The sequence below is a fragment of the Lepidothrix coronata genome, unplaced genomic scaffold (assembly GCF_001604755.1).
Source record: "Lepidothrix coronata isolate B3197 unplaced genomic scaffold, Lepidothrix_coronata-1.0 Scaffold41, whole genome shotgun sequence".
NCBI classification, from domain to species: domain Eukaryota; kingdom Metazoa; phylum Chordata; class Aves; order Passeriformes; family Pipridae; genus Lepidothrix; species Lepidothrix coronata.
Window position 1 is genome coordinate 2,416,994 of NW_016690221.1, and position 26,844 is coordinate 2,443,837.

The 26,844-nt window shown below is 40.0% G+C and overlaps 2 protein-coding genes across 10 annotated transcripts in view; one reads left to right on the plus strand and one right to left on the minus strand.

The window, feature by feature from the left end:
• Positions 1-6,751, minus strand: part of GPR146 (G protein-coupled receptor 146) — a 50,505-nt gene extending 43,754 nt beyond the window's left edge. The window contains exon 1 of one of the 2 annotated variants that reach the window (XR_001874508.1): positions 6,257-6,715. The gene's annotated coding sequence lies outside the window, so the exon portion shown is untranslated. Of the gene's footprint in view, positions 1-6,256 lie in introns of both variants that reach the window. The other variant, XM_017813355.1, reaches the window with a different exon arrangement.
• The window catches only part of CUNH7orf50 (chromosome unknown C7orf50 homolog), a 117,908-nt gene that overhangs the window by 80,872 nt on the left and 10,192 nt on the right, over positions 1-26,844 (plus strand). For 2 of the 8 annotated variants that reach the window (XM_017813362.1, XM_017813369.1), the window contains exon 2: positions 12,973-13,172. In XM_017813362.1, coding sequence (XP_017668851.1) covers positions 12,973-13,172 — 200 coding nt within the window. Of the gene's footprint in view, positions 1-6,801; positions 6,942-6,994; positions 7,113-9,090; positions 9,187-12,972; positions 13,173-26,844 lie in introns of those variants that run through there. The other 6 variants (XM_017813363.1, XM_017813364.1, XM_017813365.1 and 3 more) reach the window with 6 other exon arrangements.

Here is a 26,844-nt window from a genome sequence, read left to right on the forward strand (position 1 = left end):
TATTTCAGATTTTCTACTCCTATTTTTCATAGGGTATGGCAGACTTAAGATATCAGGTACTTAAATTATATAAATGCGGATGTGACAAGTCTGTGACATATTGTTGTGCTGAACACGTGCCTGAAGGTTAGAAATTTCTAAGCAAAGTTCCACAGTGGGTTTAAATTTATGTTACTTTGGGCAAGTTGCAAAGTTTGACTTGAACTGCCAACATGAACCACACATCTGTCATGACAGTTGTCAAGAGTGTGTTTGATGAATCAGGTTATTATCTTTCATTTCCAGTTGTATCCCTGGTCTAGTCATAGCAAGATCTGAGTGTAGAAGTAAAAAAAATAATTTAAAAAAATATTGCAAACATTTTCAAAGCAAGGAAAAGGATGGACCATGCTCCTGTTTGTATCTTGAAAGTTGGAATCTGTCACAAATTTACACCTCTGCATTTGTTCCTGGGTGCCTGGTTGATTATGAACAGTGGGAGATAAGTCAGTGCTGGAAAACCACTCTGGAATTTTTGGAGTCAAAAGTTTTTAAGGGGCAATGACAGATTTTATGAAAGCATTAAATAACTGAAGAATTCACTCAGCAAATCTGGAAGGATCTGTGCAGGAAGTACAGTGTTTTGTCTTTGCTATCTTGAAAGGTTTTGGTTTTCCTGGCTTCCCTAACTTTTCCGGTGTTCCCTGTTCTCCTTGACTTCACACTCCAGTAACCATGCTGCCTGCATCACTGGCAGGAGATCATATCTCCATTTCTATTTTATGACCTTCCAGGACAATTTTAGCTCCCAGTATTCCAAGAGAAAGTATTAATTTTTTAAGAAAAGAAAAGAATTAATGAGAAAATGTCTTCATCAAACTTGATTTTTTTCCCCTTTGCAGATTGCAGTTTTATTCAATGTGTTTTAGGAAACATATTGACTTTTAATTTAACCTTTAGCAGAGAAGTATCATATCTGCTTGCTCATTTCACAGTCATAATAACAGATTGTCTCTGGTTAAGGTAGAATCCTTATTTTCACTTTGATTTTAGTTTAATTTTTCCATTTCAAAGTATGTTGTATTGCTCCCACGTAAACAGAAATATGAAGATTTTCTGTTGCCATTCAAGAAAGAATTCTGACATCTTGGCTTTTATCCAGACTAGTTAAATTGTTTTAAATTTTGTTTTGAGGATCAGGATTTCCCTTGAGATGGACCTTCCATTTGCTGTTAATCTCTCTCTTCCTTTGCTCTCCTTTTCTTCTGCCAAGCACAAACTACTTCTCTTTCAGAGCTTTGCAGTCTAATCCCACTGTAGCCATTATCCCTGTGACTCTTGGTTCTCTAACAACTCAAACATTTACCTTTGACCATCTGCATTTTCTAATGACCATCTCCAGTGCCTTTTGCTGTTCTGCCGCTGTGTGCAATGAAGAAGTTCCTTGTTGTTCCTATCTTAAAACTTCCTTTTGATCCCTGAAAAATTACATGATAACAGAACAGATATGTGATAAACTTTGTTGGTGGGTGGGTCCATGCATTCTTGTATTTCACATGGTATTCCATTTGTAATTATCCACTCTATTTTGTACTTAACTTGAAAATTATGTAGGTAACTGCTGTTTTCTGTGGTGTTTGTACTTGGTTTATCAAAGATGTAAAACGTAACTTCAACAGGTAAAGCTTGGCTTTGAAACTATCATGAGCTTGTAAATTCAATCCTTGTAAATTCTGGTATTTATTTTGTAAATATGTGTAACCTACTTATTATTGAAATGTAGATTAATACAACTTTATTTGCTAAATGCCCTAATTCCAAAATAAGCAAACACCGCCAACACCTTGTGTTGTGCTGCTTTTACAATGATATCTTTCAGTGTGGTCTGTTGGAATACAAACAGGTTTTATGGAACATTTTTTTCTAAACAGTCAACAGGTTTTAATTTAGGTTCTTAAATCATAATTGTTTTTCAATTTTCTGCTCTGCCTCACAAACGCATAATGAGGGCACACCTGATGCTATAAAAACCAGATGTCATTTCAGTATTCCAGGGCTGTGTGATAAACTTGGAGAGCTTAAAAGTTGGTATCACAGATTTATAGTTATCAGGGAGCTCACAAGAGTAGAAAGCATGTAGAGCATTGCTAAATAAACAGGATCTGGGAATGGATTGCACTTTATTTTCAGAGACTTCCAAAATGCTGAAATTATAGATGGAATTTCCTTAAGGAACTTTCAACAGGAGACCATTTCAAACTCCCAAACAATATATTCAAATTCTTTCTCCCTACCAGTCATGTTAAATGAGCCTGTGCAGTGCCACTTGCACTTGATCATGGTGATTTGAAGAGCAGCAAGCAGACCTGGAGGAAAATTAGATTGTGTAATTCATGCCAGCTCTTAGAACCTTTCCTCCTTTACCATTCTCCTTGATACAAACTTAAATAGGATGTTCAGTGGGAACTGAACTGTAACCTGAGGTACAGTTTTACAGTACAGCTTTGTAGTACTTGTTTCTTTAAACAGGTTCAAATTCTGCATACCAGTGTTCAGTGGTCTATTAATGGAAATTATAAATATTTAGAAGAAGAATAATTTCACAGAAATTAATTGTCAAGGCCTAGGTCACCCATCTCTGATTATCACTAGGCAAAGAGTCAAATGCAAAAATCAGCAACATCCATCACATTCATTCCTTATTTTGTGTTAAGATGTCTCTCTTTTCACAACCAAAGTGAGGGTGCAATCCTCTGTCTCCCAAATCCTTTATCCCATTGTAAAGCAAAGCAAGTGGCAAGACATGAGCTGACGTTGTTGATACCCTTGCTTGGTTGTCATGGTATGAAACTGCTGGTATGGACAGCTGAGGGGCTGTTTGTGTTCTGGGTGTTACTGTGGGTCGCTGTTGAATCATGAAGTGATCACATTCTGCCAATGAAATGAATCCTGCCCACTCTCTTTTCTTGAGTGTCTTCTCTTGGGTCTTGTTCACCACAAAGTGAAAATTGCATGTTCCTGCATACACCTGTGTGTGCAGTTGAGTGTATGTGAATGTAGGCATGTATGAAATGCATTCTGCTAGGTTTTAAAAAAGATCTTAGTATAGCAAACTAGCAGTGATGATAGTTTTTATCTAATGAGAAATTGAATAAAAGTTTTGTTGAGGTACATGTGGGAGAATATACAGAGGGTTTGAGAGTAGAGTGTATCTACCCCAGGACATTCATTCCCTCTAGCCACGCATCCTGTTGAACTGTGGAGCTGAAGATAGTGACAACTTGTTGGTAAAGAGGTATCAAGTTTTTTACAGGTTTTGATGACTTTGTTGTTTCTAACAAAAATGTCTTCCTAAGTCAAATGCAAGGATTCCCGTTTGAACTGTAAGGAAAACCACCTTTCCTAGAGATTGATAACCATTTATTTTTCATTTAATATTTTGTCTTCTGCTTCACTAGTCTTTCCAATAGATGGGAAAACTGTACCTTCTCCAGCTGTATGTTAATTACGTTCCACTTTTGAGGCAGAATGGGTACATTGCAGAGGAGCTGTCAACTTGAAACTGAGCAAACTAAATATGCTCAGCTGAGTGAATCCAGCCCTGTGAATGTGAACCACCAGTGTAAATGAGAAAGGAGACACCTTGAAGCTTTACCATATTCAAGAAGTGTCAGATCATGTTCATTTGAAAGGGATGGCAATGCTCTTTCTCCACCAGTGTAGGCATGAGTATTGTTTCACCCCAGACAGGCTATCCAGGCATTCAGCAGACCCTGATGTTTGCACCTTTATGGTTGAATTTCCACATTTTTTGAATAGCATTCAACTTGTTTTGTGTAATCCCAGATATTTCCCTTCATAAAATCTTAAATAGGTGAGATTAAACCAAAATATTTGTCCTTACACTTTTAAAATAATTTCATCTGCTTTGCTGACTGTTTCAAAACCTTGTGGACTGTTTTCAAACAGCTCTTTTACCAGCATTTGTTTCTGTAAGGACAATTGGCATGAACTATTAAGAACTCTTGACTATGGTGAAGATGTGATTCATTGCTGAGGACAAAGTACTCCCAAAGACATGGGACTATCAAGACTAGTGGAAATGGGAGAAATTGGTTCCCATTAGTTCTATTCTGTTGTATCCAACTCAGCAAAGCAACATGAGATCCTTCCAGATCTCCATACTCTAAAGGGAGAGTTGGAAGGACTCTGTCACTGTGCAGGGAATCTGCTTTAATAACATTGACATGACTGAGGAAGTGTGATAAATCCTGCCTTGTGGTATGACTGCTAAAATATCTGTATTTGATCAAAACTTCTGATTGAGAAAATACCTTTTTTTCTATATTCTGTGGTTGAAAAGAATATATTCCATTAACAGTAAATGCTGTGGAAACTCACACCACTTGGCTTCTGAAAAACACATCCCTTTGAACAAAAATATCCCACACTCTGCTTTAAAGATAATATTTATATTTCTGCTGAGGGAGTAATGGGGAGGAATATCACTTGAGCTTGAGAATGTCAGTACAAGTGATATGTGTTGTGTAAGACCCACCTAAGCTTTCCTTGTTTGAAATGTTAAAAAAAAGGCTTCAATGAGTTCTTCTGCATAAGGATAAATTTAGCTCCAAGAGCCATGCAAAACAGACTTGTTGATTGGCGTGGGAGTGACTGCTGTGATTCCCGAGCTATGAAGGTGCTATCATTTCTGCAAAGGATCTGTGCAGGGGAGGAAAACACAGAACTCATTTTGAAAAAGGAATCATGGGTCTGTGGATATGACCAAAACCTCATATAGGGCCCTATTCTGTTATGAATCACAACTTTGCTTTTTTGTTGTAAATTGTTGTTCTTTAATTACATTTTGGCTATAATTTTGTGACTGTTTTGTGTGAAAAGTTCAAAACTGGATTAATAAATCCATGTAACAACTTATTACTATTTAAATACTGCCTCAGCTATTTTCATAGATTTATTAGAACAGTTCATGCTTAAACTTACATCCTTTACTTTTGGTCATGGAAGTGTTCTCCAGGTCATTCTGTAAGTGTGTGAGTCATCCACTTCCATGTGTTGTGAAAATTATAAAATGACCCTTAAAAGGCGTGTGTTTTCCAAGGAAAGAGCAACATTGCACCTGCAGAAATACATCTGCACTTGCTGTACTTAGTGCATTCTGTCTGCTGGTACTGAAAGGGAGGAGATGCTTGGAAGTCTCATCTTTCTACCTTCAGAGTCAACCAGGCTTTTGTACCCTACAGGTTGGGGATCATGAGGTGCCAAATAAGTGGAAGTGGAGACATCCAGTCCCTCCCCGGCCCTCTCTGGGACTGAGTGTGTGTGTTGCTGTCAACATCTAATGATGACCAGCATGGAGGGGACAAACACTGTTGCTCTTGCTCCACAGGCACCTATTTATTATCTGTTCCAGTGAATTCCTGCCGCTGCTGGAAAAGAGATGTAGATATCATCATTTTTGCTTGCTTTGCAGAAGGCGGGCTTTGATTTCATCCTCTCTGCCTCACTGAAGTCTACATAAATCATCTGAAGCTGGCCAAAAACTTCAGAAGAATGTCGTGATCTACAGCTGTTATCTGTGCCTTTCCCATTTTTGTTAGGGATAAAACCTGCATGCATTAGGGTAATGGCAGAGTATACATGTGCTGCATAAACCTGTGTCAGTCGTTCCTAAACAAGGTGCCAGAAATCCCCCTTGGCTGTATGAACAACTAATTGCAAAGTTCTTTTTGACAAAGCAATCAGCCTTGCCCCCCGTGCATGCACGCTGCTGTAATTCGTGGTACAGAGCAGCACATGGAACTCGGTGCAAGTATGTTCTGTATGTGGCTGCTATGGTGATTAAAATACATAAATAAAATAGATAAATACGGACCATATTAAAAATCCATTACTGGCGCTGTCTCAGATCACAGTCTGCTCCAGCGTGCGGTGTCAGTCGTGTTTCCTTGCTCCGAGCGGGCCCTCGTGGAGCGGGAGCTCCTGGGGGGGCTGCACCCGTGCAATGGCCCTGTCCTACCTTGTCAGCTCGCAAATTCAGCACAAAACCGGTAAACAAAGGGCTTTTGTGCATGGTTTACAGTTCAGCGAGGATTAGTGGCCTGACACGGTTTTCAGACGGGACAAGCTTAGCGTTAAGTCTCCCGAGGTTAACGAGGGCGGACGCGGGGCAGGCAGGGGAGGCTGGGGCAGAAAGGTCTCGCTCCGGTTTCGGGCGCGGTACAGAGAGTTTTTGATAAAAGCGGGTTCTGCTTACCTGGGTCGGTGTGTCGGTCACGTGTTCCCAATGTTCCAGCTGCCTTAGGATGTGGATGATCTCAGGCGCTTGCTCGCATTCCTCCCCGCAGCTCCAGAGGTCCCCTGCGCCGGGCTGGACATCCTAGCCTGTTCCTGGGCTCTGGCTGGATCAGATTCCTGCTTTTCCTCCCCCTCTCACCTTTTAGCATTCTCCGACCGTAAAATCCATCCCTGAAATGCAGGACGATGCACTTGTCCAATGAAGTTTTTCTAGGCGAGATTCAAATTCCAAACAAGCCTTTCATTTCCTTCGCGCTGGGGGGAGAGCGAAGGCAGGGAGGCGAAGGAAAGTGCTCGCTTCCTTTAAATCCCCACCAGCGTCTTCCCAGCGCTGGAAGCAAAGTAGCTTGTCATGGTGATCTTCAGAGTTTAACTTTAGAGGGGGAGGGAGAAAGTGGAAAGCAAACTGAATGCTGTAGTGGAGATTTCTCTCTTCCCCCACTGGGCCCCTTGCCGACTGTTTTTATTGATTTCAATCACTGGAGGCTAGCTGGCTCTCAGAAGAAACACTGTGTAATGTGTTCTTTCCTGGCTTTCATTAAAGAAACTCAATGCAGTGCGGTCACGCTGCCGAGCTCGCCTGGCAACCTGCCTACACCCTGTGGTACCTCTTTCATTGGAGGAGATCGAGCTCGTGGTTTGGGGTTGGTTTATTTATTTTTTTTCTAATTCTCCAGCAAGGATTTCAAAACAGCCCCCGCTCTGCTTCTACCTCCTCTCTCGCAGCCCAAAGCCTTTTCAAGCTTCGGAAGAAATTGTCAGCACCCCTAAAGGGGACGACTTTGGTGGCAATGAAAACGCCGAGTGCTGCGACGGTCTCGTGCTCCTTCTATTAAAATTCCTCCGTGTTTCTGGGGAGGGGTTAAAAGGGCTGTGTGTGAGCCACAGGGATGTGGATACAAATGACTTCCAAGGGGTTTCCTTTTCTTTTCTTTTTTTTTTTTTTTTTAATTCCATCTTCTCTTGATTGGTTAACGTGGTTTAATTAAGGGTAAGGGAGTAAGCAAAATCCTCCAACAAATATGTGAAAATTCCTGGCAGCGCTGTAGTTGCAAATGAAGCAAAACTGCATTCCCTGAGCCTGCAGTTGCGGTGGTGTCTGAAATATTTCTGTTGCATTCAGGGCTGTGATAGCGGTGGAGAAAAATGAGAAATACAATATGATACTAATTTATGCCTTAGAACCTAATCTGCTACAGTATTTACTTTATGGGAGCAAACAGTCTATAAAGTGGAATTCAACAAGCTATGTTCTGTAAGTTGTGCATTCTGTGTGCCTGTAAATGCTTTCGTTTAATTTGGTAAATTGTTCAATTTCTTCTTATTCAGCAGTTGCTAATGATAACACTTTATGGGCTCTTCACAGTTTTCTGTAAATCTATGAGACATGCGAAGATCACATAGTTTTAAATTAAGCTGGGTTTCAAGCTAATCAAGGTGCATCTATTCTAAATTACAGCTGCAGATTTAGAGTGCTACCTGATCACTTGTGCTCCTGAGATACTATAGCTGTGTACACAAGGAGGCTTTTTTTTTTTTAAAAAAAAGGCATTTACATGACCACAAAAAGAATCCTTTCCTGGAGCAGAAAGATAAAAAGCCTGTTCTTATTTAAATCTGGTTTCCTGCAGAACTTGTTTGAGGCTTCTCTGCCTGGGTTGAAAATACAGAAACCTTTCCAAATCAACTTAATATAAATTATTCCCAGTGGTTTTGTTGCAAGGAGTTGAGATTCTAAAAACACCTAGCTTTTGTGAAAAATTTGTTATTTTTCTTTGAGCAGCATATAAGTTTTAAAAAATCTTCCTCTGTAAGTGCGACAGACATGATGTAAGGAGGAGTACTTCTACATATTGCTTTTCATTTAAAATTTGCTTTCTGCATGATAATGAAATTTCATGTGGCCTCTCTGGTCATACTTCTTTTCAAAAGGTTCTAGATGATAGAAAATAATTATTTAAATTCAGTATGGCCATGAACTGTTCTATGCAAATTCTCTAGCTGTAGTTGGAGCACAGCCTCGAATAGTAAATCATTTGTCAATCTTTCTTTTATGAACCTTGTGTGTAAGGGTTTGCCAGCCTTTCTTCTCTGTGGGTTTTGAACTGTGTTTATAGATTCTGCTTTTTGTTTTTAAGCCGGCAGATGGCCAGTTATTTATCAGGGTTCATATGTATTGTGTAAGGCAGGAACAGGACGTTTTGCATGCTGATATTGTGCACAGGGCATTTTTGGGGCAGGAGGCTACTCGTAAGCAGAAGCCATTATGTGGTGGGTCGGCAGCTCTTGGTCAGCGAACAAAGCCCCTTTTGACATTTCTCTGTATTAAAAGTTATGAAATAACATGAGCTTCATGAACAAACAAGGTGATACAATGCTTCTACTATGAAATAAACCATATAATCTATTTCCCCTCCATTTTGAACTCTCTGGAGTTCAAAAATTTGACGTCCTTTTTATATGTTTGTCGCTGTTATTTTTCCCTTTGAATTTCTGCTGTTGCTTGCTTTGCTGTTGTACAGACTTGTGGTGCTGTGCTGGGAGGAAAGGATAAAAGTCTGTTGGTTTTGGAGGAGCTGGATTCACTGTTACTAATAAATAGTGAATTTGGTCTTGTGGCTCGGTCTGTGGTTACTGTTATAGGTTTGGCAGCAAAGCCAAACCCCTGATCAGGCAGAAAGTTCAGACCTACACAGGCGAATCATAAAGGCAACATTTAATGGACGAGTATTCGGTTGGTTGTGGCAGTTCTTCAGAGTTTCTGACTACGTCAACTTTATTCTGTGCTGGCAGCAGGCAACCAGGGATGCAAATGTGGGAGGTTTGGACGTGGGGATGGGCGAGGAGGAGGAACAGAATTCTTTAGGAGATGTCTTCGGTTCTACTCGGGTATGAGACAGTCAAGGACTTTCGTGTAACTATAAATCTGGAAACAAATTTAAAAATGCACTTAGTGCTCTGCTGGAAATGCAACACAATTAGTGTGCTGTTAATCCCATCTGGGTGCTGCTTGCTCAGCTACTGTGGTTCATAGTCCCCTGGCAGTACAAGCTTTTATGCAGGTGCAGTCCCTGAAAACCTACACCTATTTGGTTCTGCCACTCTTGCTGAAATAAAAAAGGGTCAGATACCTTCAAGAAAACCTGTACATCTTTCTGCTGGTTTCTCTTGAAGTTCTACTTATTTTTCTCTGCTCTGAATTGCTTAGCAGGGCTGCTCTACACTATTAAATGCTTCCCTTCAGTGTGAGCTGGCTCCCCATTTATGATGGGTAAGCTCATTTATAAAGACCACTTATAAAATGTTTCAAATCTGTGCAGTATTTCCAGATTGCAAAGAATGATGGAAAACTTTAACCGGTATCTAAAACTGCCACAGCTGAAGCCTCCGGATATTTTGAGGCAGATGTCTTAGACTATTTACAGCATATTGCTATATTTACACACAGTTCAGAAATTTGGAAACTGGCATTGATGAAAGGCACTGTATTGGCAGTCACAGCACTTTGCCTGCAGATGGACAGGGTACAGTATAAACTTTGGCAATTTGCTGGAAGATGCCTGAACTCACATCTCCGTACCCCTGCACAGTCGACGTAGGTTTTTATGAGCATAAGTGTGAAAGATTTGGGGGTCTGCCTTTTACTCAAAATATGGCATCCAGTGGCAATATCCCTTTTAGCACCTTTTCAGGCCTTCTGGAAAGCTTCCAAGTGGAAGACTCCCACCTCCTCAATCACGAGAAAACACTGGCTCTCCTCTGAATGTCATTCATTCAAGTGTGCTGACCTGGCCTGACCTTGTTTAGATTGAGATCTAATGAGCCCAGGATCCAAGGTGGTGTGGTAGCTCTCAGCAGGCTTTGCAAATAAGCAAGTGTTGTGTTTTTCTGTGTGCATGTGTTTTAAATTTATCACGTCAATAAACAAGTGTCTCACACACTCAAATAGGGACTTTACAATGTTGTACTTAAGACTAAATTGCAGCACTACAAATTGTGATGTCACTTTATAAATATAGAAGGAGACAACGTGGAATATTTATGACCTCGAAACAATGAAGTCCTGTTGGTTGGGTTTTTAAAATTTAAATAATGACATAACACTAAAACTCTGAATCCAAATGGGTCACAAACTGGGAACACCTTTCAGAAGAACAGTCGCACGAATGGTTTGGAGAAAGAGAAATTAAAAAATAAGGCTACTGATTTAAAGAGGTGCATCAATAAAGTAATAAAATAATAAACACAGCTAGGATTTAAATTCCAGTAAAAGGTTTGGTTTTGTTTTCTTTCGAGTCCCAGGTTCAGGAGAAATATTTTTTATATACAAATTGCGATAAAATTACCCTCAGCCTCAGTAGGTAGAATGCAGGTATTTTCTGAAGCACATAAGGCTTTCAAATTAAAAACCAGTCAAGGACAGATTGTGGCACGTACGATGACTAAATTAACCAAGTTGACACGGATGGATAAAAGTACAGTTGGAACCAGAGAAGTTGTTTGAGCTGTGAGGTTGTGAGGACTTTTCGTGGGGTGCGTGCTGGCAATCGCAGACAGAAGCCTGATGAATCCAGTTTTCCTGGAATGATGCTGTGGGCCAGCAGAAGGTACCTCCAGCTGTAAACCCCGACTCTTTCAGGCTGGGACAGCCACAGCCCTGCAGGAGAACAATGCTCTTGTGTCAGACAGCCCACGGCACGGCAGTCGTGATGCTGGAAACAAACGTTGTTAGGGCTCGGTATTTACGTTGGGACCTACAGGGAGGGAGCAACTTGTTTTGTTTTTAGTGGAGCGGTCGGGGAGAGGGATAAAAAGCTTTTTGATAATGCCAGGAATGTGGGGGGGAAGGGGAGGCACCGAGATATGCATTTACTGTAAGTATGAAGAAGCAGAGGCCTCTTTATCAGAGCAGCTCTAATGATGTGCCACAGTCACTTTATTTGAAAGCTTCATGGCTCACAGAAAAGTAAACAAATTCATTACATTATTTTTAAAAGAAGATTAACTGTAGTGTGTCGTCTGTTGGACAGCTGCTGTAGTAATCTTTTACAAACACTTTATAAATGACCACCCTCAGTGTTTTCCAGGGCTTTGTGTGGCTGGACTGTTATTTTAGTAAAAACCAGGGTGGCTTTTCAAATGAAAACGTTGTTTCCTGTATAACAATTTAATTCTACCTTCACCCTAAATATTATTTTATTCTCAGCATAAACTATAAAATGCCTTCTATACAAATGCAACATGTGTTGCTTTTTTTTTGCATGTGTTTGCAATGAATGCTGGCATTTCAACAAAAGTAGCTAAAAAGTGTTTTGGATGAAAAAAAGCAAATCCTCTTTACTTCCATTTATTCTAATTTTTGCTTTCTTGCCCTTTCTTTGGTCTGTGAAAGCATGAATCTGAAAAGATGAGTCAGAGTAAACTTACATGGTAGGTGAATTGACTCTGAACAAATGTTTAGACCCCAGCAGGTGTCTTTGGCAAATAAAGATGTGTTCAGGTATTGTCTTGTTTAACGTCCTTTGGTTGAATGTCAGTGAGAATAACCTTATTTAGCTCTTTGGGTGGATTTGTGTTTGAAAGCACTCAACTAACACAAATTGATATAATATTAAAGATTTGTGAGTTTATAATGCACTTTTAACCAATCTTGCCATAAAGCAGTTGATCTTGTGCATTCAGGTTTCAGTTATGGGTTCCTCAAATAGGTGAGGAGGGAGCAGAGAGAGGAGGAAGAGCATTTCTTTCTCACTCAGTTGGCCTCCATGGGTATCCCAGGCTCTAGCAGAGAGTACCTCTTTCAGACATATAGGAATTCCTGGAGTCAATCTCATCTTGCTATGGAACAGTGTTTTATTTCTACACAGTGTAGTCTCACACTGGATATGTGATAAACTGGATGTGTCTATTTAATGCTCTTCATCTGTACATGAAATATTTATTTTCATTTGGGATAAGCTGATGCATATATTTATGGCAATATGGTTTCAGATGTGAATAATTAACTGTCTGTCTACAAACCTGAAGAAACGCCCAACCTTTGTGCAATACTTCTCTGTATGTGTTTATTGAAGATAGTGCATATGGTCCCTCAAGATTGCTCAAGTTTCCTCTAGTGGTCTTGGATGAAGATGGTAGTTGTCACATCTCCCTTGGCATAATCGAGATGAAGCCTCTGTATGGCAGACAGGTTTTCTCAGTCCATGGAAGTGAGTGGCTACACAAAAAGTAGAAACTGAGAATCTCAGGGAAACCCTGCTGCTCCCACTGAAATGTGTGTATGCTAAAAAAAAAATCCAAACCCTCCTTCCACCATGAAACAGCCTCTGCTGTTTACATGCCCCCCTCAAGTTTGAGTGTGGGAGAACAAACAGCACAGAAAGTTTTAGATATGATGTTTAATACATAGCTAGAGGTGCTCAGGTACGTGAAGGTGCTCAGAACAGCATCATTATCTACAGAGGGCAGTTCAACAGATCTCTGCAAGTGCAACATTTGCAGATCTGTGAACTGGGCAGAGCAGAGAGGCAGTGGAAGTACAGTGAACAGTAAAAACATGAATCCTGAAGCTTGTTTTTTTGAATATTACCTGTGCCCTTTATTTGAATTTATGCACATTTTGTTCCACTTTCATATGGAAATATAAACACTTTATTTAAATGTCGATTATTTCAGGCAACAAAAGAAGAGGAAGACCTTATTGCAGAGGAAGAGCAAGAACTTACTCCAGAGGAAAAGAGGAAACTGGAAAGAAAATTAAAAAAAGAGCGCAAGAAGAAGGAGAAACAGCTGATGAGGGAAGCTGGAATCTCCATTAAAAAGGCAGCGCCCCAGAAGCCATCGGGGTCTGAGCGGGCTCTGGCCTATTTAACCAGGTAAGAGCAGTAAAACCTCTGCAGGTGCTCCCTGCAGAGGGAATCTGTAAACCAGTAATCCAGAACAAGCTGCACCAAGTAATAGCACATTAAAGGAAATTGCTGCAGTTTAGTACAGAGTTAATGTTTCATCTCAGTTGACACCCTGGAGGACAGTTGATCACCCCGTTGTATTTCTGTCACAGGAACAACAGAGAGAAGTGAAGTATGGTGCAAACATTTTACAGAAAGGCAGCTCCTGTCCTGAAGATATTATAGTTGCTATATGAATATCATGGGGTTAGCTGCACTTGGAGAGATGAAAGGCAGATTGCAGAAAAGATTGCAGAGAGAAAATGAGTTTTGTTTCTTGAGTGTGCTGTTCCAAGCAAAGGAGTTCCAGTTGTTCTCTTTATATAAGCAAATTCCATGGAATGGTTAAGCATTATGGAGTCTGAATTAAACCACCTGCTTGATGTTTGGATATTTGTAAACTAAGATGGGATTATGCCACTATTTTAAGGTTAAATGTGTACAATGCCTGATTTTTGCATACCAAAGTGTACAGCAAGTATAGTGGCTGATTTCAGATTGGAGGCAATTGCTTTATCTAGTTAGCACACTTATTTAGAAGTCTTAAAATTCCAGCACAAAGCAAAGTCTATGGTTAAACTAAAGAACTACAGGGAAGCATTCAGAGTACCCCACAGACAGTAAGAGGCCATGTATAAACAGGATGATGGTGTTTATTTTTTTCCAAACTGCAGAATACACCCTGTCTGTAGGACCTCCAGAAAGCTGGCATCTTACAAATAGTGGGTTACCATGTGGAGTAATTCTAGGGTTGCATCTCTGGCCGTGCTCAAAACTGAAGCATCCAGACTGTCTGAATTGTTACTTACCACTCACAGTGGGGAGGGAGGAAATTAATTGCATTCCAGGCAGAGGGACATGTGCATTTTTGTTACATAACCCTCAGCACGCAGCGATAGCAAAATGACAATAATATTTTTGATCTGGAAAACAGCTGGAGCAGTTCACCCCTGTTTTGAACTGCAAATGGATTGACAGATAGCTTTGAACCATCTGCTCAGCCTGTACTCTGGTATGTGTGCTCTGGTAAGTGGTGGATCTCCAAATAATGGATTTCAGGTTTGGAAAGCAAAGGAACAAGCTGTGGGTTTTTGCTTGTTATTGCACCGTTATCTGTATGGATTTTTATCTTGTTAGGTGAGAGAACAGAAAATTATATTTGAACTAATATTTGAACCAATTTGATTCTGTAGTTTCACTTAACCTGTACCAAATTACCTTGAAATAGAATACCTGGTCTGTCAATGGTCTTATAATACAGAGTCTATGGACTGTCTGTACAGTAGTAGGTTGTGAGGGATTCTTTCATCAGCAGACAATTTGAATTTTTTGGACTTAACAGGGATAGTCATAAGATGCTGAACTGCCAAGCAAACATAACCAGAGTCACTGTTCTAGCCCCAAATACAGCAGGACCATCTTGCACCATTGTAAGTTATAGAAAAACAGCTTGATCCTTTTACATCTCAGACTTCTTTTCAACCCAGTAAGACTGCAAAAAGAAACAACTGGGTTTAAAGGAATCATAGAGGTAATATATTAGCTGAGGAAGGGGAACAAAAATCCAGTTTCTGGAAGTCCCTTGCAAACCCTCCAGCAACACCAGTGGGTCAAGGATTTCAGTCAATGTGCTTTTGCAGGGCTTCAAGCATGAATAATATGTGTGAGGATAAGTAAATCTTGTAGATGCAAGAGATTAATATAATTGGAAGTAAACAAAAGGGTGCTGTGGATTTGTGTTTTGCTCCACCTACAATAAAAGGCTTACATGACATAAGGGTTGGTAAGTGGAGTGACATCTTAACTCCTTAATGACTTGTAAAGCTCCTGTAGGACAGGTGGAACTTGAAGTACCATGTGATGACTGAAACTGTCATTTTTATTGATTGAGGGACTCTTTGCAGTGTGAGAGCACAGCTGTATGAGGCACGAGGTGACTTTCACAAAGCCGTGCCTCGTGCTGTTAGTTGATGGGAGTTAATGAAGGAGAGCATTGATGAGAGGGATTAAGGAACACAGTGTGCAGGGAGCAGGACTGCTCATCACATCCTGCCCTTCCTGACGCTTTCAGAGCAGCCCTGCAGCAGTGGAGCCAGGTTCCAAGTGATGCAATGCTGGACTCGGGCACGTGGGTGACGTTGGCAGCACCGCCGATGTGTGCTCCTGCTGCTGGGGGTCTGTGCTGCTGGGCACAGTGTGCTACAAGCTGAGCTCTCCAGTTCCTTTCTTTGAGTCTGAAAACAAATGGTCCTTGATGTTTTCCAGTCTCCAGAAGAATCAAATTATAATTTTATTGGAGGGCCATCCTAGCAATTGAGAGAGGCTTTTTTCCCCATGCACGTGGCATGGCCACATGTGACAGCAGCTGATGCCAACTCGCAAGCTGCAGCCCCCACCTACTAAACCTGAGGTGCTGAAGGGTTTCTCCTGTGAGGTGGTGACATTCATAGCCCAGGCTTTTGAGCTGCTTGCCCAGGTAACGAGACCAGGACGAGCATGGCCAGGTTTTGCACTCCCGATGGAGGAGAAGCAGCCAAATGACTTCTGGCTTTTTTTCCTCTCTCGCTTTCTGTTGGCCTGGGAGAAAAGGAATGGGGGAAGAAAAGAAGTCTTTGCTTCAGCAATTTTTGTCTCACCTTTTCCCTCGATGAGATAATCTCAGGTGGTTCCCAAGGCAGTTCTGTCCAAGGAGCAGTCAAAATGTCTGTGGAAACAGAGGAAAGTTACTGCCATCAGACTCCCCAGCTTGGTGAGGGAGCAGACAGGAATAGTAATAGAGCTGAAGATACATAGAGGATTAAAAATAGGGAGCTGAAGCAGAAAGGTTATAAAACTCTGGAAAGGAAAAGAAGAGAATGTGAAATAATGAAAAAACCCAGAGTGGTACTGAGCAGAAGAGAAAAATAACTTGTAAAATTACTGCAGAGGAATAGGGAAAAGCAGGAGTGAGGAAGTGTTAGTGGTTGAATAAACTGCTGAAATCTCTTCCTTTTAATGATGACATGCCTTGTTTCTTTATGATGGCAAGTGATGATTCAGATTTAAAGCCAAGATTAGAATGTCTCATTACTGTGATTCTTGGAAAATCTTGAAAAATTCATCCTTTTCTGAGCATTAAGCGACTTCAAGTGAAAAGATGTTGCAATTCATGAGAATGGTAATTAGATTTAATTATAACCTAACTGACCTTCTGTGGTGTTAAAATGTTGGCAGAACTTGTTTGTCTTGGCAAGCCACTCTCTCGTAGAAGCTGCTGTTCTTGTGTTTGGCTTACAAAGTTCATTGCTGTATGGATCTGCACATATGGTTTTCTCCATCACCCATCAAAGGAGTAGACAGAGATCTGAAAAGATCTCACTGAAAGTATGTGGAATTACAAGATTGATATCATCTGAAGTAGAAGTAATAGATAATATCATTATGGGGATATTGCTGTGAATTATCCAAGCCTTTCAATACTATTTAAAATATTAAAATTTTTAATGTGTTCAAATTTAAAAAATAAAGTGTTGGAGTACATGTTTTTAATGATTTGTATTATAGTAGTAATATATGTCACCAGAATGCTTCCCAAGGCTTTTTGCTTTTCTTTATAGATCTTACTTTCCTCATCTTTGAATTTAAATTTAGGTGAGATCCAGAGATCCCTTTAAAATAAAAAGATGCTTTTAGAATAATACAAACCAAGGGCACGTCACAGAAACATGAAAGTGCGAGGCAGCCAGAATTCCCCGCGGCGTGGGGAAATCTTCTGACTCTGCAGAACCCAAGGTGGTTTTTGCTGAGCGTGGTGGCAGCTCTGCTGACAGCCCTGGACAACCCTGGGCGGCTGTTTATCCGCTGGGTTTGCAGGATGGAAACAGATCCCAGTCCTCTGTCCAACTTTATTAGAAACAGTGCCAAGCATGGGACATTCGAAAGCTGAAACGTTGTTCTTCCTTTAGAAGAATACAGAAGTCTGAGGGGTGTTGCTGGAAGCATTTATTTTGATACTTTGGTGTTTTTAAATATATATCATGTATTATATAGATCCATAAATAGAACTAACACCTAGAAAGTATATCAGGTTTCTACTCCTGCTGGAGCAGAGGCCATGTGAGAAGGGCATTAAGAGGTACCAGAGTTCACATCTAAGGAAGTTTCTGATTTTTCAAGGAACCAAGAGAGGCTTGTCCTGGGCTGTAATGTGGGCAGCAACATTTGAGATTTGTGGCCAAACAGCTGAGATGACAGTGGCCCTTCAGGAAATCACAAACCATTCATCCTACCCCGCTGGGGGCAGGGGACTCCATTGGCAGGACTTCTGTGCAAACACAACCACGCTCATTAATGTTGAAAACCAGCTTCTAATTTTAAGTACTTCAAGTGGGCTTTTGTCAGATTTCGTTTGCTTTGTTGATCCATAACATTTTGAAGGTGTTTTTCTTCTCACAGGTTAAGTACTTTTTTAACCATGGTTAGTGATGTTCAATTTTGAACTTATTTAAGACATTCTTTTTGCTGCTGGCCTAAATCTTTATTAATTTCAAACTTGGCACTGGTGTTGATGTTTTGCCATTAATGACTTAAGCTTTTAGATATTAAGGGTAACTGATGCACTAGAAATCTAAACATACAGTTTTTAGTTCCTCCCTCCAGAGCCCAGCTCCTTGGGTTGGGTAGCAACTAACATTAGCATTTAGTGTCATTTTTCCTTCCTCCACCCTCCAGGTCGGAGATTGAGTTTCCTTCCTGACAGGGAGGTGCAGCATATATGTAAGCTCATCAGTTATCTTGAATTTCATAAAATATTGGAGAACTGCTCAGGTGATGAATCTCAATTAGCCAGTAAAAAAAATAGTATGTAAACTAAGAGAAACTGTTGTAATTAGACATGGCAGCATTCCTGAATTCCCTTCAACAGCTGGGACTTTAAGGTGACTTGAAAGAGCAGCTTTTCCTCAAAGATTAGGGGAATAGTGATGGAGGATAGTTTTGCTTTAATAATCATAGGACTGTTTTTTAAAGGTTCTGGGGCAAACATTAGCTATGGATGTGATTAATCTGTATGAATAACATGCTTTTAGTCATTTTGTCATGTTCATTAGTTCCATAAGAAGCCTCATGAATCCAGGGAGTCAAATACAGGATAAATTTGCATTTGGTGTTGTTCTGTGGCTGTTTTATATGAACTTGGGCAGGCACTTGCTGCTATCTGATTTCAAAGGCTTGCATTTTTCCTAATACTCTAGAGATCAATGAATTTGTTTTAGCACTTCTCCAACTTTCTATATTGCTTGACTTTTAATTTCTACTCTAAGTGGGATTCCTCTCCTTGATCTAAGCCAGTGTCAGTGTGTCTGTAAAGCTGCAAGTTTTACATTTGATGTTAATAGTTGGGCAAATCTTCAGTTTAAAGGCAGCCACTGTCTATTTGTGGCAAAGGAGTCTTGTCTTATTGAGTTACCTTCTCATTATCCTGCACTCCCCTGTATGTTAATAGTTGGGCAAATCTTCAGTTTAAAGGCAGCCACTGTCTATTTGTGGCAAAGGAGTCTTGTCTTATTGAGTTACCTTCTCATTATCCTGCACTCCCCTGTGTAAGTTCAGTTACATTCACTGGCATCTGCTGAAGCCACCCCGGTTTGTTTGCAGTTCCCTGGCAGCCCTACCATTACTCAGGAGCTCTACAAATCTCTCTGTTGCAATGCCCACACCTTTCCTATTTTAGGGTGCTGGTGTGCTGGCAGTTATTCTTGTGGGGGTAGGTGGAGGGGGCATATTCACTCCACAGATTTGGTGCTGCTTAGGGCTATTCTGTAAAGGTGCTCAAGCGTATTATCTTCTGCAGAAAGCAAAGCCTGCTGTTAGGGTATGTGAGAAATTGTTCTGCTGTGTTGGACCTGTTATTGAGCAAGGTTTTCCAGATCACTTTTTTGCCCCACATTTGGTAAGTAACTTCTCCCATCCTGGTGTTTACATCCTTGTTGTGTCTGTGTCGGGTTTCTCAGTCTCACTGCCCATTCAGTGAAACAGTACATCCCTGATCCCTCATCTGTTACTGCTCCTTCCAGACCCTGATGTGCTGTGGTGCTCTTCTTTGAACTCCTGTGTCTGTGATCCTTCTGGAAATGCAATACCTGGAAACAAATGTGCTGTTTTGCTGGCACCTCCTTCCAGCTTCAGGCAGAAGGGGCTGAGAGTCTTCAGCTCCTTCCTGCTCCGTGTCACTCTGGCCTTGCTTTATGGGCAACAGCATTGGATTCATCTTTGGGCCATCTTTGAGTTGGGATTTCACACTGAATTTGCTGAACACTTTTTTTTTTTCTCTCCCTGAACTGTTACTCAGTTTTATGTGACAGTGTTGGCATGAACATGCCAACTACAGCCATAATACATTTGTCACTGACTGTCAAAGGGACAGAGCTTCTCATCCTGCTTCAGCGTGGGTGCAGCAGGTCAGACACGCTCCTGTTTCAGAGTTGGCTTTATGATGCCCATTTCCAGGTGTCAGTGTTCTCGTTATCATCTGATTATTCAAACCGTGCCTTTAGGATTCTGTGACTTCATGTTATACTCTGGGTAGCAGCACCATACAGCTTTTGCCTGTTTAATGAAGGTATCTGGTAACAGCCTGAGTTGATGATTTTCAGTCCCTGTGATAGTCATTGACTTCTGGATCCACTTTTCTGTACCTTGATGGCAGGCGATAAGCAGAACCGTGTTGGAGCCATGCCAGTGTTTTTCTAACCCCCACATGACATCCACAGGATGTCAGATTGTGCAGGAATTGCTTTTAAACTGTTATTAACTTCTTGCTGGGTTAGCTGCTTTTTATGGTTCTAATACAATTTCACTGCTTTGCAAGAAGCACATGAACATCTTACCCTTAATTTAGTGAGCTCATGCACATTACTGTTCCCTACATATATCTCTTCTCTTTTTGCACTTATAAATATTACAGCTATCCATAGTCAGTGATCCAGGCTTTGCCTGATGAAGATCCACTTAGAAAAGGAAGGGAACAGTTTTGGTCTGCTGCTCTTCCATGTGAGTCCAGCTTTGCCATGTAGAAGATGGTTGAAGAGATGCCTGCACAGGCACTGAACAGAGGCAGGTACCTGTGCAGGAGTACTCAGATCTTGAAGCTGAATAACCAGGTTAACTCCCAGATGATCCTGAATTAAGAAGTCTGGGCTCTGCAAATGAGCTCAGACACTGCATGGAGTTGATTTATAAGTTACACCACTTCCAGAGCCAGTGTGGGCACCGAGGCTTCTTTAGCTGTTGCTGAAGATAAACTTGTCAGTTCAAGCTAATGCTGACAAATCATAGTATTATTTACTACATAATTCTAAAAACAGCAACCAAAAGTAAGAACCAAAAAAACCCCCAACTTTAAGTGGCTCAGAGCCAATCTTAGCTGTTTTTGCCAAGAATTTCTGGGAAGAAAACAAACTTTAGGAATATATTCTGGGTATCCGTAATACTATCCTGGAAATGCTCCAGATGGACAGAATTACTTTGTAAAATAATTTCAGTCTAATAATTTCGAGGAAGTCCTCTCCATAGTGGTGGATCATGTTGTGAAGATCCATATGGGTGCTTAGAAATATTTTTTGATGTATTTTGCCATTTCCACCTTGCTGGATAAGCAGCTCTGGTGTCTAGAGACAAAACACGTGAGTGCTTTGAAGATTCTGAAATGTTGGGTTCTAAGACTTTTAAGCATAATTATACATGAAAGTTCTTAGATGTTGCAGATATTTCTGTGGTATTTTCAACTCAGTCAGAAGTAGGAAGTTTTGGAAACATCAAGGATTGCATGATTTTCCAGCCAAATTAGTAAATGCTTATGATGCAACTCATTCAACTTTGGAAAAGCAGCTGGACTAACACAACCTTCCCTGAACCAAACTCTTATGGTTTAGCTGTTAATATTATTCTGGATAAACTCCTTTCTATAGGGAATGCTTTTGGAGTAGCTTTCTCACCCCTTTGCCTAGCACTGATATGTGGCTTGAGAGGTGGAAGCAAGGGAAGTTCAGGTCCATGCTAAATATTTCTCAGTCAGAGTCAGTAGCTGTTCCATCTTTCTGAATCTGCTCATTGTCCTGTTTAGTTTATGCAGAGGAAAGACAATTCTTCTTATAATTTCCATAACCATAAATGGTCACTAAATTTAACAAAAAAACCCCCCAAAATAGATTAAGAAACTCTAATCCTGCTTTATGGCTCCAAATCAAATTATTTGTCTTTCTAAATCTTTAAATTAATTTTATGGAAGGTCACAAGTACACCTCTCAAAGCGTATTTCAGTGAAAGCTGCAGAGTGATTTACTTTGAAACCTTCTGCCTCTTTGCATTTCTACAGTTTTTTCAGTGTGAAACAAAGCTGTCAAAATATTTACTTGGGCATTGTGTTCAAACATTCTCATATGGAAATACTGTATTTAATAGCATCATTAACGCGAATTCAGAAATCCTTCCATCTGACATCTGTCATTTACAGGATCAGCTGAAAAGTACCTTATTGACTAACCAGCCTCATCTTTAAATGGATTTTGAGATGTTGGGTTTTTTTAAACATACTGTCTCTATCTTCTCCCTGCTGTAGTAATGATAATTTGCTTTTCCATTTTGCCTTCTCTGATAGCATATCACAACTGTATTTTCACAAAATAAATGAAAAATATTTTGACACTAATTTATTTACTCTCATTCTGGCAGCTTTTGAGAAATTGTTGTATTACCCCATTTTTCAGATGGATAATTAAACACTGATGAAGTTTGTGACTCACCAAAGTCCTCGTACTATGCAAAGGTCTCCTTTCAGGCAAGTGACATGAGGGAAACTAGACACAACTTTCTTCTCATCTGAGCACAGGCTCTGTTTTCTTTGGCCCTGTACCAGAGTCTGCTTCCAACAGAGCTGCAGGATTTTTGTCAATTCCTGATTTTGAAAGGGGAGCTTGCATGGATTTTGTTCTGTAGTGGTGTCTCAAGACATTCCTAAATGCCACCAGTCTCTGGGTGGGCATGCAATGTATGGATTATTATTCCAAACCTTTCTATAGCTATCTTGGGAGAGGCTTCTGTCTTCCATGGCTGGGATCTCCTGGCAGTTGTGGTCCTTCATAGTATGGCTGCAGGTGACCAGAGCAGCTTTTTTCCACTTCATTGCTGCTGATAAAACTAGGAATGAAAATTCCCAAGTTTGCCAGCTGGAGGTTACAGACAGCACTTTCATTCTCAGCCACATATATAAGATTTTCCTCCTGCATATGGTCTTGTATCAGATAAGGTTGGTGGCACTGAAAATTACTCATTCCCATGTGCCTGAGAAGGCTTCCCGTGCGTTCTTGGTGAATTGATTTTTTTCCCCATTTCGTTTGCTTTTATTTAGTAATAATTGTATCAATAGGATGGTTAAACTTCTCATAATTTTTCACATATATGTTGTCAAAACTGTTAGTTATATTAGCAGCAATTAACTGTAAAGTGATCTGTCAGATGGGGATAAATAGATTACATGTGTTAAATACATAAATATTGAGGCAAACATAATTAAGGTTTCTTTGCCTGATTCTTTCCTGTAAAATAACATCTTTATTTCCAAACTTGGTTAAGAAAATTTAATGTCCTCTTTCTTAATGACTCATTTCCAGTAAAAGAAAATTTAGTATAAATGAATTTTCTTAACAGTTCATTAAATGTAGCCATTAGATATTTATCGTTGAGATCCGGCTTTCATCTTTCCATAGTATTATACAAAAGAGATTGCATCTAATTGAATAATTAAGCAGCTTTAATATATTATTTCATCTGAAATTACTTTTAGAAACCTTGTGAGATATATTGGGGAGATTCAGGAGTCTTTAAAAACAGGCCAGTCTGCTCCAGGACTGTATCCTGAAGTTAAGTCGATGTTTTCAGTCCTCACTGAAGTGCTCAAAACCTCACACAAGCACTTTGACCTTTCCCGTTTGTCTTGGGGGAAACTTGTGCACTGTTCGGGTCAAATCAAACCAGAATAATTAAAATAACTCATTTCACATGTGAGTATTACAGCAAACTACCTCTTGATATTTTTTAACTAAAAGTGTATTTCAGGGATAGTTTACTTTGTTGTGATAAAATGTCATTTGCAGTGAGGTTGCACTGAAGGAGTGGGAGGCACAGCTTTTCCTCCCGGCTTCTGAAGTCTGCTCTCCCCTGGCTCTCTGGACTCCTTGCTTCAATCCTGGCTCCAAGCCCAGGCATCCCATCCCTAACCCCCCTTCTGGCTTTGAGAAAAGGCATTTTGTACTCACCCATCTCTCCTTCCATTCAGACCATGTTCTAGACATGGCAGAAATGCAAAAGGAAGGTTTTATGTTTTCTCTGTGTCATAAAATTTCGATCGAGGAGAATTAACACCACTGCTCACTTCCTCAGACACGTTCAAACTATTCATCTAATGCCCAAAGACTCGTAGTAGTGGCGAGTAGTTTTGTAGCTCTAGGGAATCATTTAGTCTAGCCAGCCAAAGCCAAAATTAAAATTTAAAATGCAGTTGGCAATGATTATTAATCAATTAGCTCCAGGGAGCTGTCAAGGCTTCCTAACCGGAGTTAGAATAACAAGAAGTATTTTTGAAATAATAAAACTAGATCCTTAATAAAACTTGTCTCTTCCTTCACACATTCATTAATATGATGATGCCGAAAAAGGTATCAGGAATTAGGTTTATATGAATGAAATTGAATTGGAATGAAAGCTGTCTGCAGGAAGCACTAATTTCTTTAAGCATAGATTACTTAAAATCTTAGTAGTACAACACATGTCACAGGGTATTACAAGAGGGGAATCTGATACTGTCCTGAACACCATTGTGCAGTATCAGATTTTATTATGCATTGAGAGATAACTGAGTATCTCAGCTAAATAAAAAAAAAGTGAGTGGGCTGTCAACTGCTGTACCCTTTTAGGTTGATCTTGATCTTGATATTGGCCCTTTTTAGAACTCTTCTGCAGAAGGAAGTGTACATCAGTTTGTAAGGTTACAACTTGGGAGATTCAAATGTTATGGGGTCTGCAGCAGTGTCTCCATCTGCCTCTGCCATACTTCCTAATGAATGCAGCCGTGGGATGTCCAAACTGGGATGTAAAAAATGACAAGGATGGTTGACATGTCCTTTTTTTTTTTTTTAAACTTCTATATATGTTCTTGCCGTTGGTCCAGAATAACCCCAAATGTGTAACTTCTCAGAGGCACTGTAAAAGCCATCTGTGTGATGGGTTATTTGAAGAGGGCTGCGTGGGGCTTCCTGTAACAGAGATGAGCTTTGTCTAATTAGCCAGCAATACAAATACTTGGATTTCATATTAAAAAAACTATATTTTTCTTTGAGGTGCTGGGGGTGGGGGGGAAGAACCTTTAAAAGTTTTTGTAGCTGGTTTAAGCTACTCAGCTTGAGTCTGTGCCTTGGCAGGAGTGTTCTGCACCACAGTTGGATGTTATGTGGTGTAACGGTAAAGGAGAAGAGAATTGACCCTATTTGTTTTTTCTGGGTCTGGTAGCATATCCCTCATCTGATCTTCAGAAAGCATTTATATAACTGGATTGTTGCCAACTTTTGAAAATGATTTTACATGCAGCTGGCTTCTTACATGATTTTCATACAGACTGTGGGGCCCTCTTTATCTCCTCGTACCCCCCAGGATGTTCTTCATGGGAGGGAGGCATAACAGTTGTTTTCATTTTCCCTTTCCCTTATTTCTGGTCCAGGCATCGTTGTGACCAGAATTAAGTGCAAGAAAAGATGGACATCTGGAGAGGAGATGGGGCTTCAGCACAGCTTTGAGATAGCACTTGGTTGTATATTCCTTGCAGGAGCAGAACAGATTGGCTGTGAAGGGCTCAAATTCTATTTTTTATTCTTCTGTGATAATTCAACTCCTGCTTTGTGTTCTTTTTATGAATGTATGTAAAATAAAAAGCACATTTAGCTTAATAATAAAGTAATGGTAGCTGTGGGCTTTCAAGCCTGCTGCTGACCTTTTTGTTATTATTGAAAACAGCAGAAAGTGCTGAGCATGTTATTAGTGCTATATATATTCTAGTATACAGTGCTATATATTTTCCAATATCTATTCTAATATTTTTTTTTCCTAATATATATTCTAATATGTAGTGCTACATATTTTCTAATCAAAATGCAGTTTGGCTGCAGACAGGCTAATGCAGATACCAGCAGCTAAATAACTGTATTAGGAAAATAATTTTTAAAGCAACTGTGAAGGTTTTTTTTCCTGGTGGAATGCTGTTGGCATTTGCAGGTGGGTTGGTGTCTATGAGAAGCTGAATCACAGTAAGATTCCCTACGTGTGCTGTAGCAGATGTAAGAGAGAGGAGCTCTACTCACGACCTGCTGTATGGTCTTGAGGCATTGTTACAATTTTGTGGGTCAACTTTTCTTTCCACTTATCATCTGTCTCATCTGTTTATACTCGAAGCTCTTCAAGGGAACGTCTCGTGTAGCGTTTGAACAGAGCCTGTGGGGGGGAGGAAGGGGATTTTTAGCTTGGCCGAAGCCTCAGGATGCAAACATAATATAAAACCTTACAAATAATGGCAAGTGATAAAAGTACATATAATAAAAGATAAGCTGCAATAAACATTTTATGTAGATTTAATCAAAGCTTTGCTTTGTGGCACAAAGGCCCTTTCCTTTTGCTTTATAAATACTTTCTAAGAAAATCCTGTGACCTGTCTGCTGTACGGATACAATCAGATAAAATGTGTCCTTATCTTGGACATCAGGACAAAAATGGGACGCTAAAAAGCACATTTATTTTTTCCTGCATGTGTGATTCCTAAATTAAAAAGAAAAAAGCTTCCTCCCCTTGCCTTTTCACAAGTCTGTAGTCATTACGCTGCGTCTAAACCAGATGGAAGAATATATTAAAAATTGTTTTTAAACCACAGATTGAGAAATGGTGCCAGGATTTTCAACCAAAAATGTGGCACTGATTCTAAAATCTGTTGACAATTTTAACAAGTTTTCTTTTGGCAGAAGAGCTCCATTAGTGTCTTTTCTTCTCTTCCAGGAAAATAAGGAAAACCTTTATCTGAGTCAAAATTTATTTAGATTCCAAACTGGATCAGAGAATATCAGTGTAAATATATTAACTTTTTCCAGGAATTGGAGTTGGGAAATAAAAAGACTCATCCATAATATGAGAAAAACACAGCTAAAAATGAAGGCTACAACTGTCTCTTATGTCTATCTAGATCTTGGGTCCTGCCACAGATCAGTGTGTCCAAGATTTTAACTACAGCTGTTCCAGTCTAGTCTCTGAAAATCTGTTTAGGATCTAAATTTTGGTTATCTTTTTTTTTCCAAATGAGGAAAATCAGCATCACATACACTTGAAATTAGATTATCTCTTACCTTGCATTGAGTGCTGAAGTGTACCATGAGGTAGCTTTCTGGTCATGCAGCTGGGTACAAAACCAGACATTCCAAACCTATCCTTGTAAAAGTAAATTCACTTTAAATGCCCCCGAGAGAAGCAGAAGAAACTCTGAATACCCCCAATAAAAATAAACACTTTTACATTTCCCTTTAAATAATTG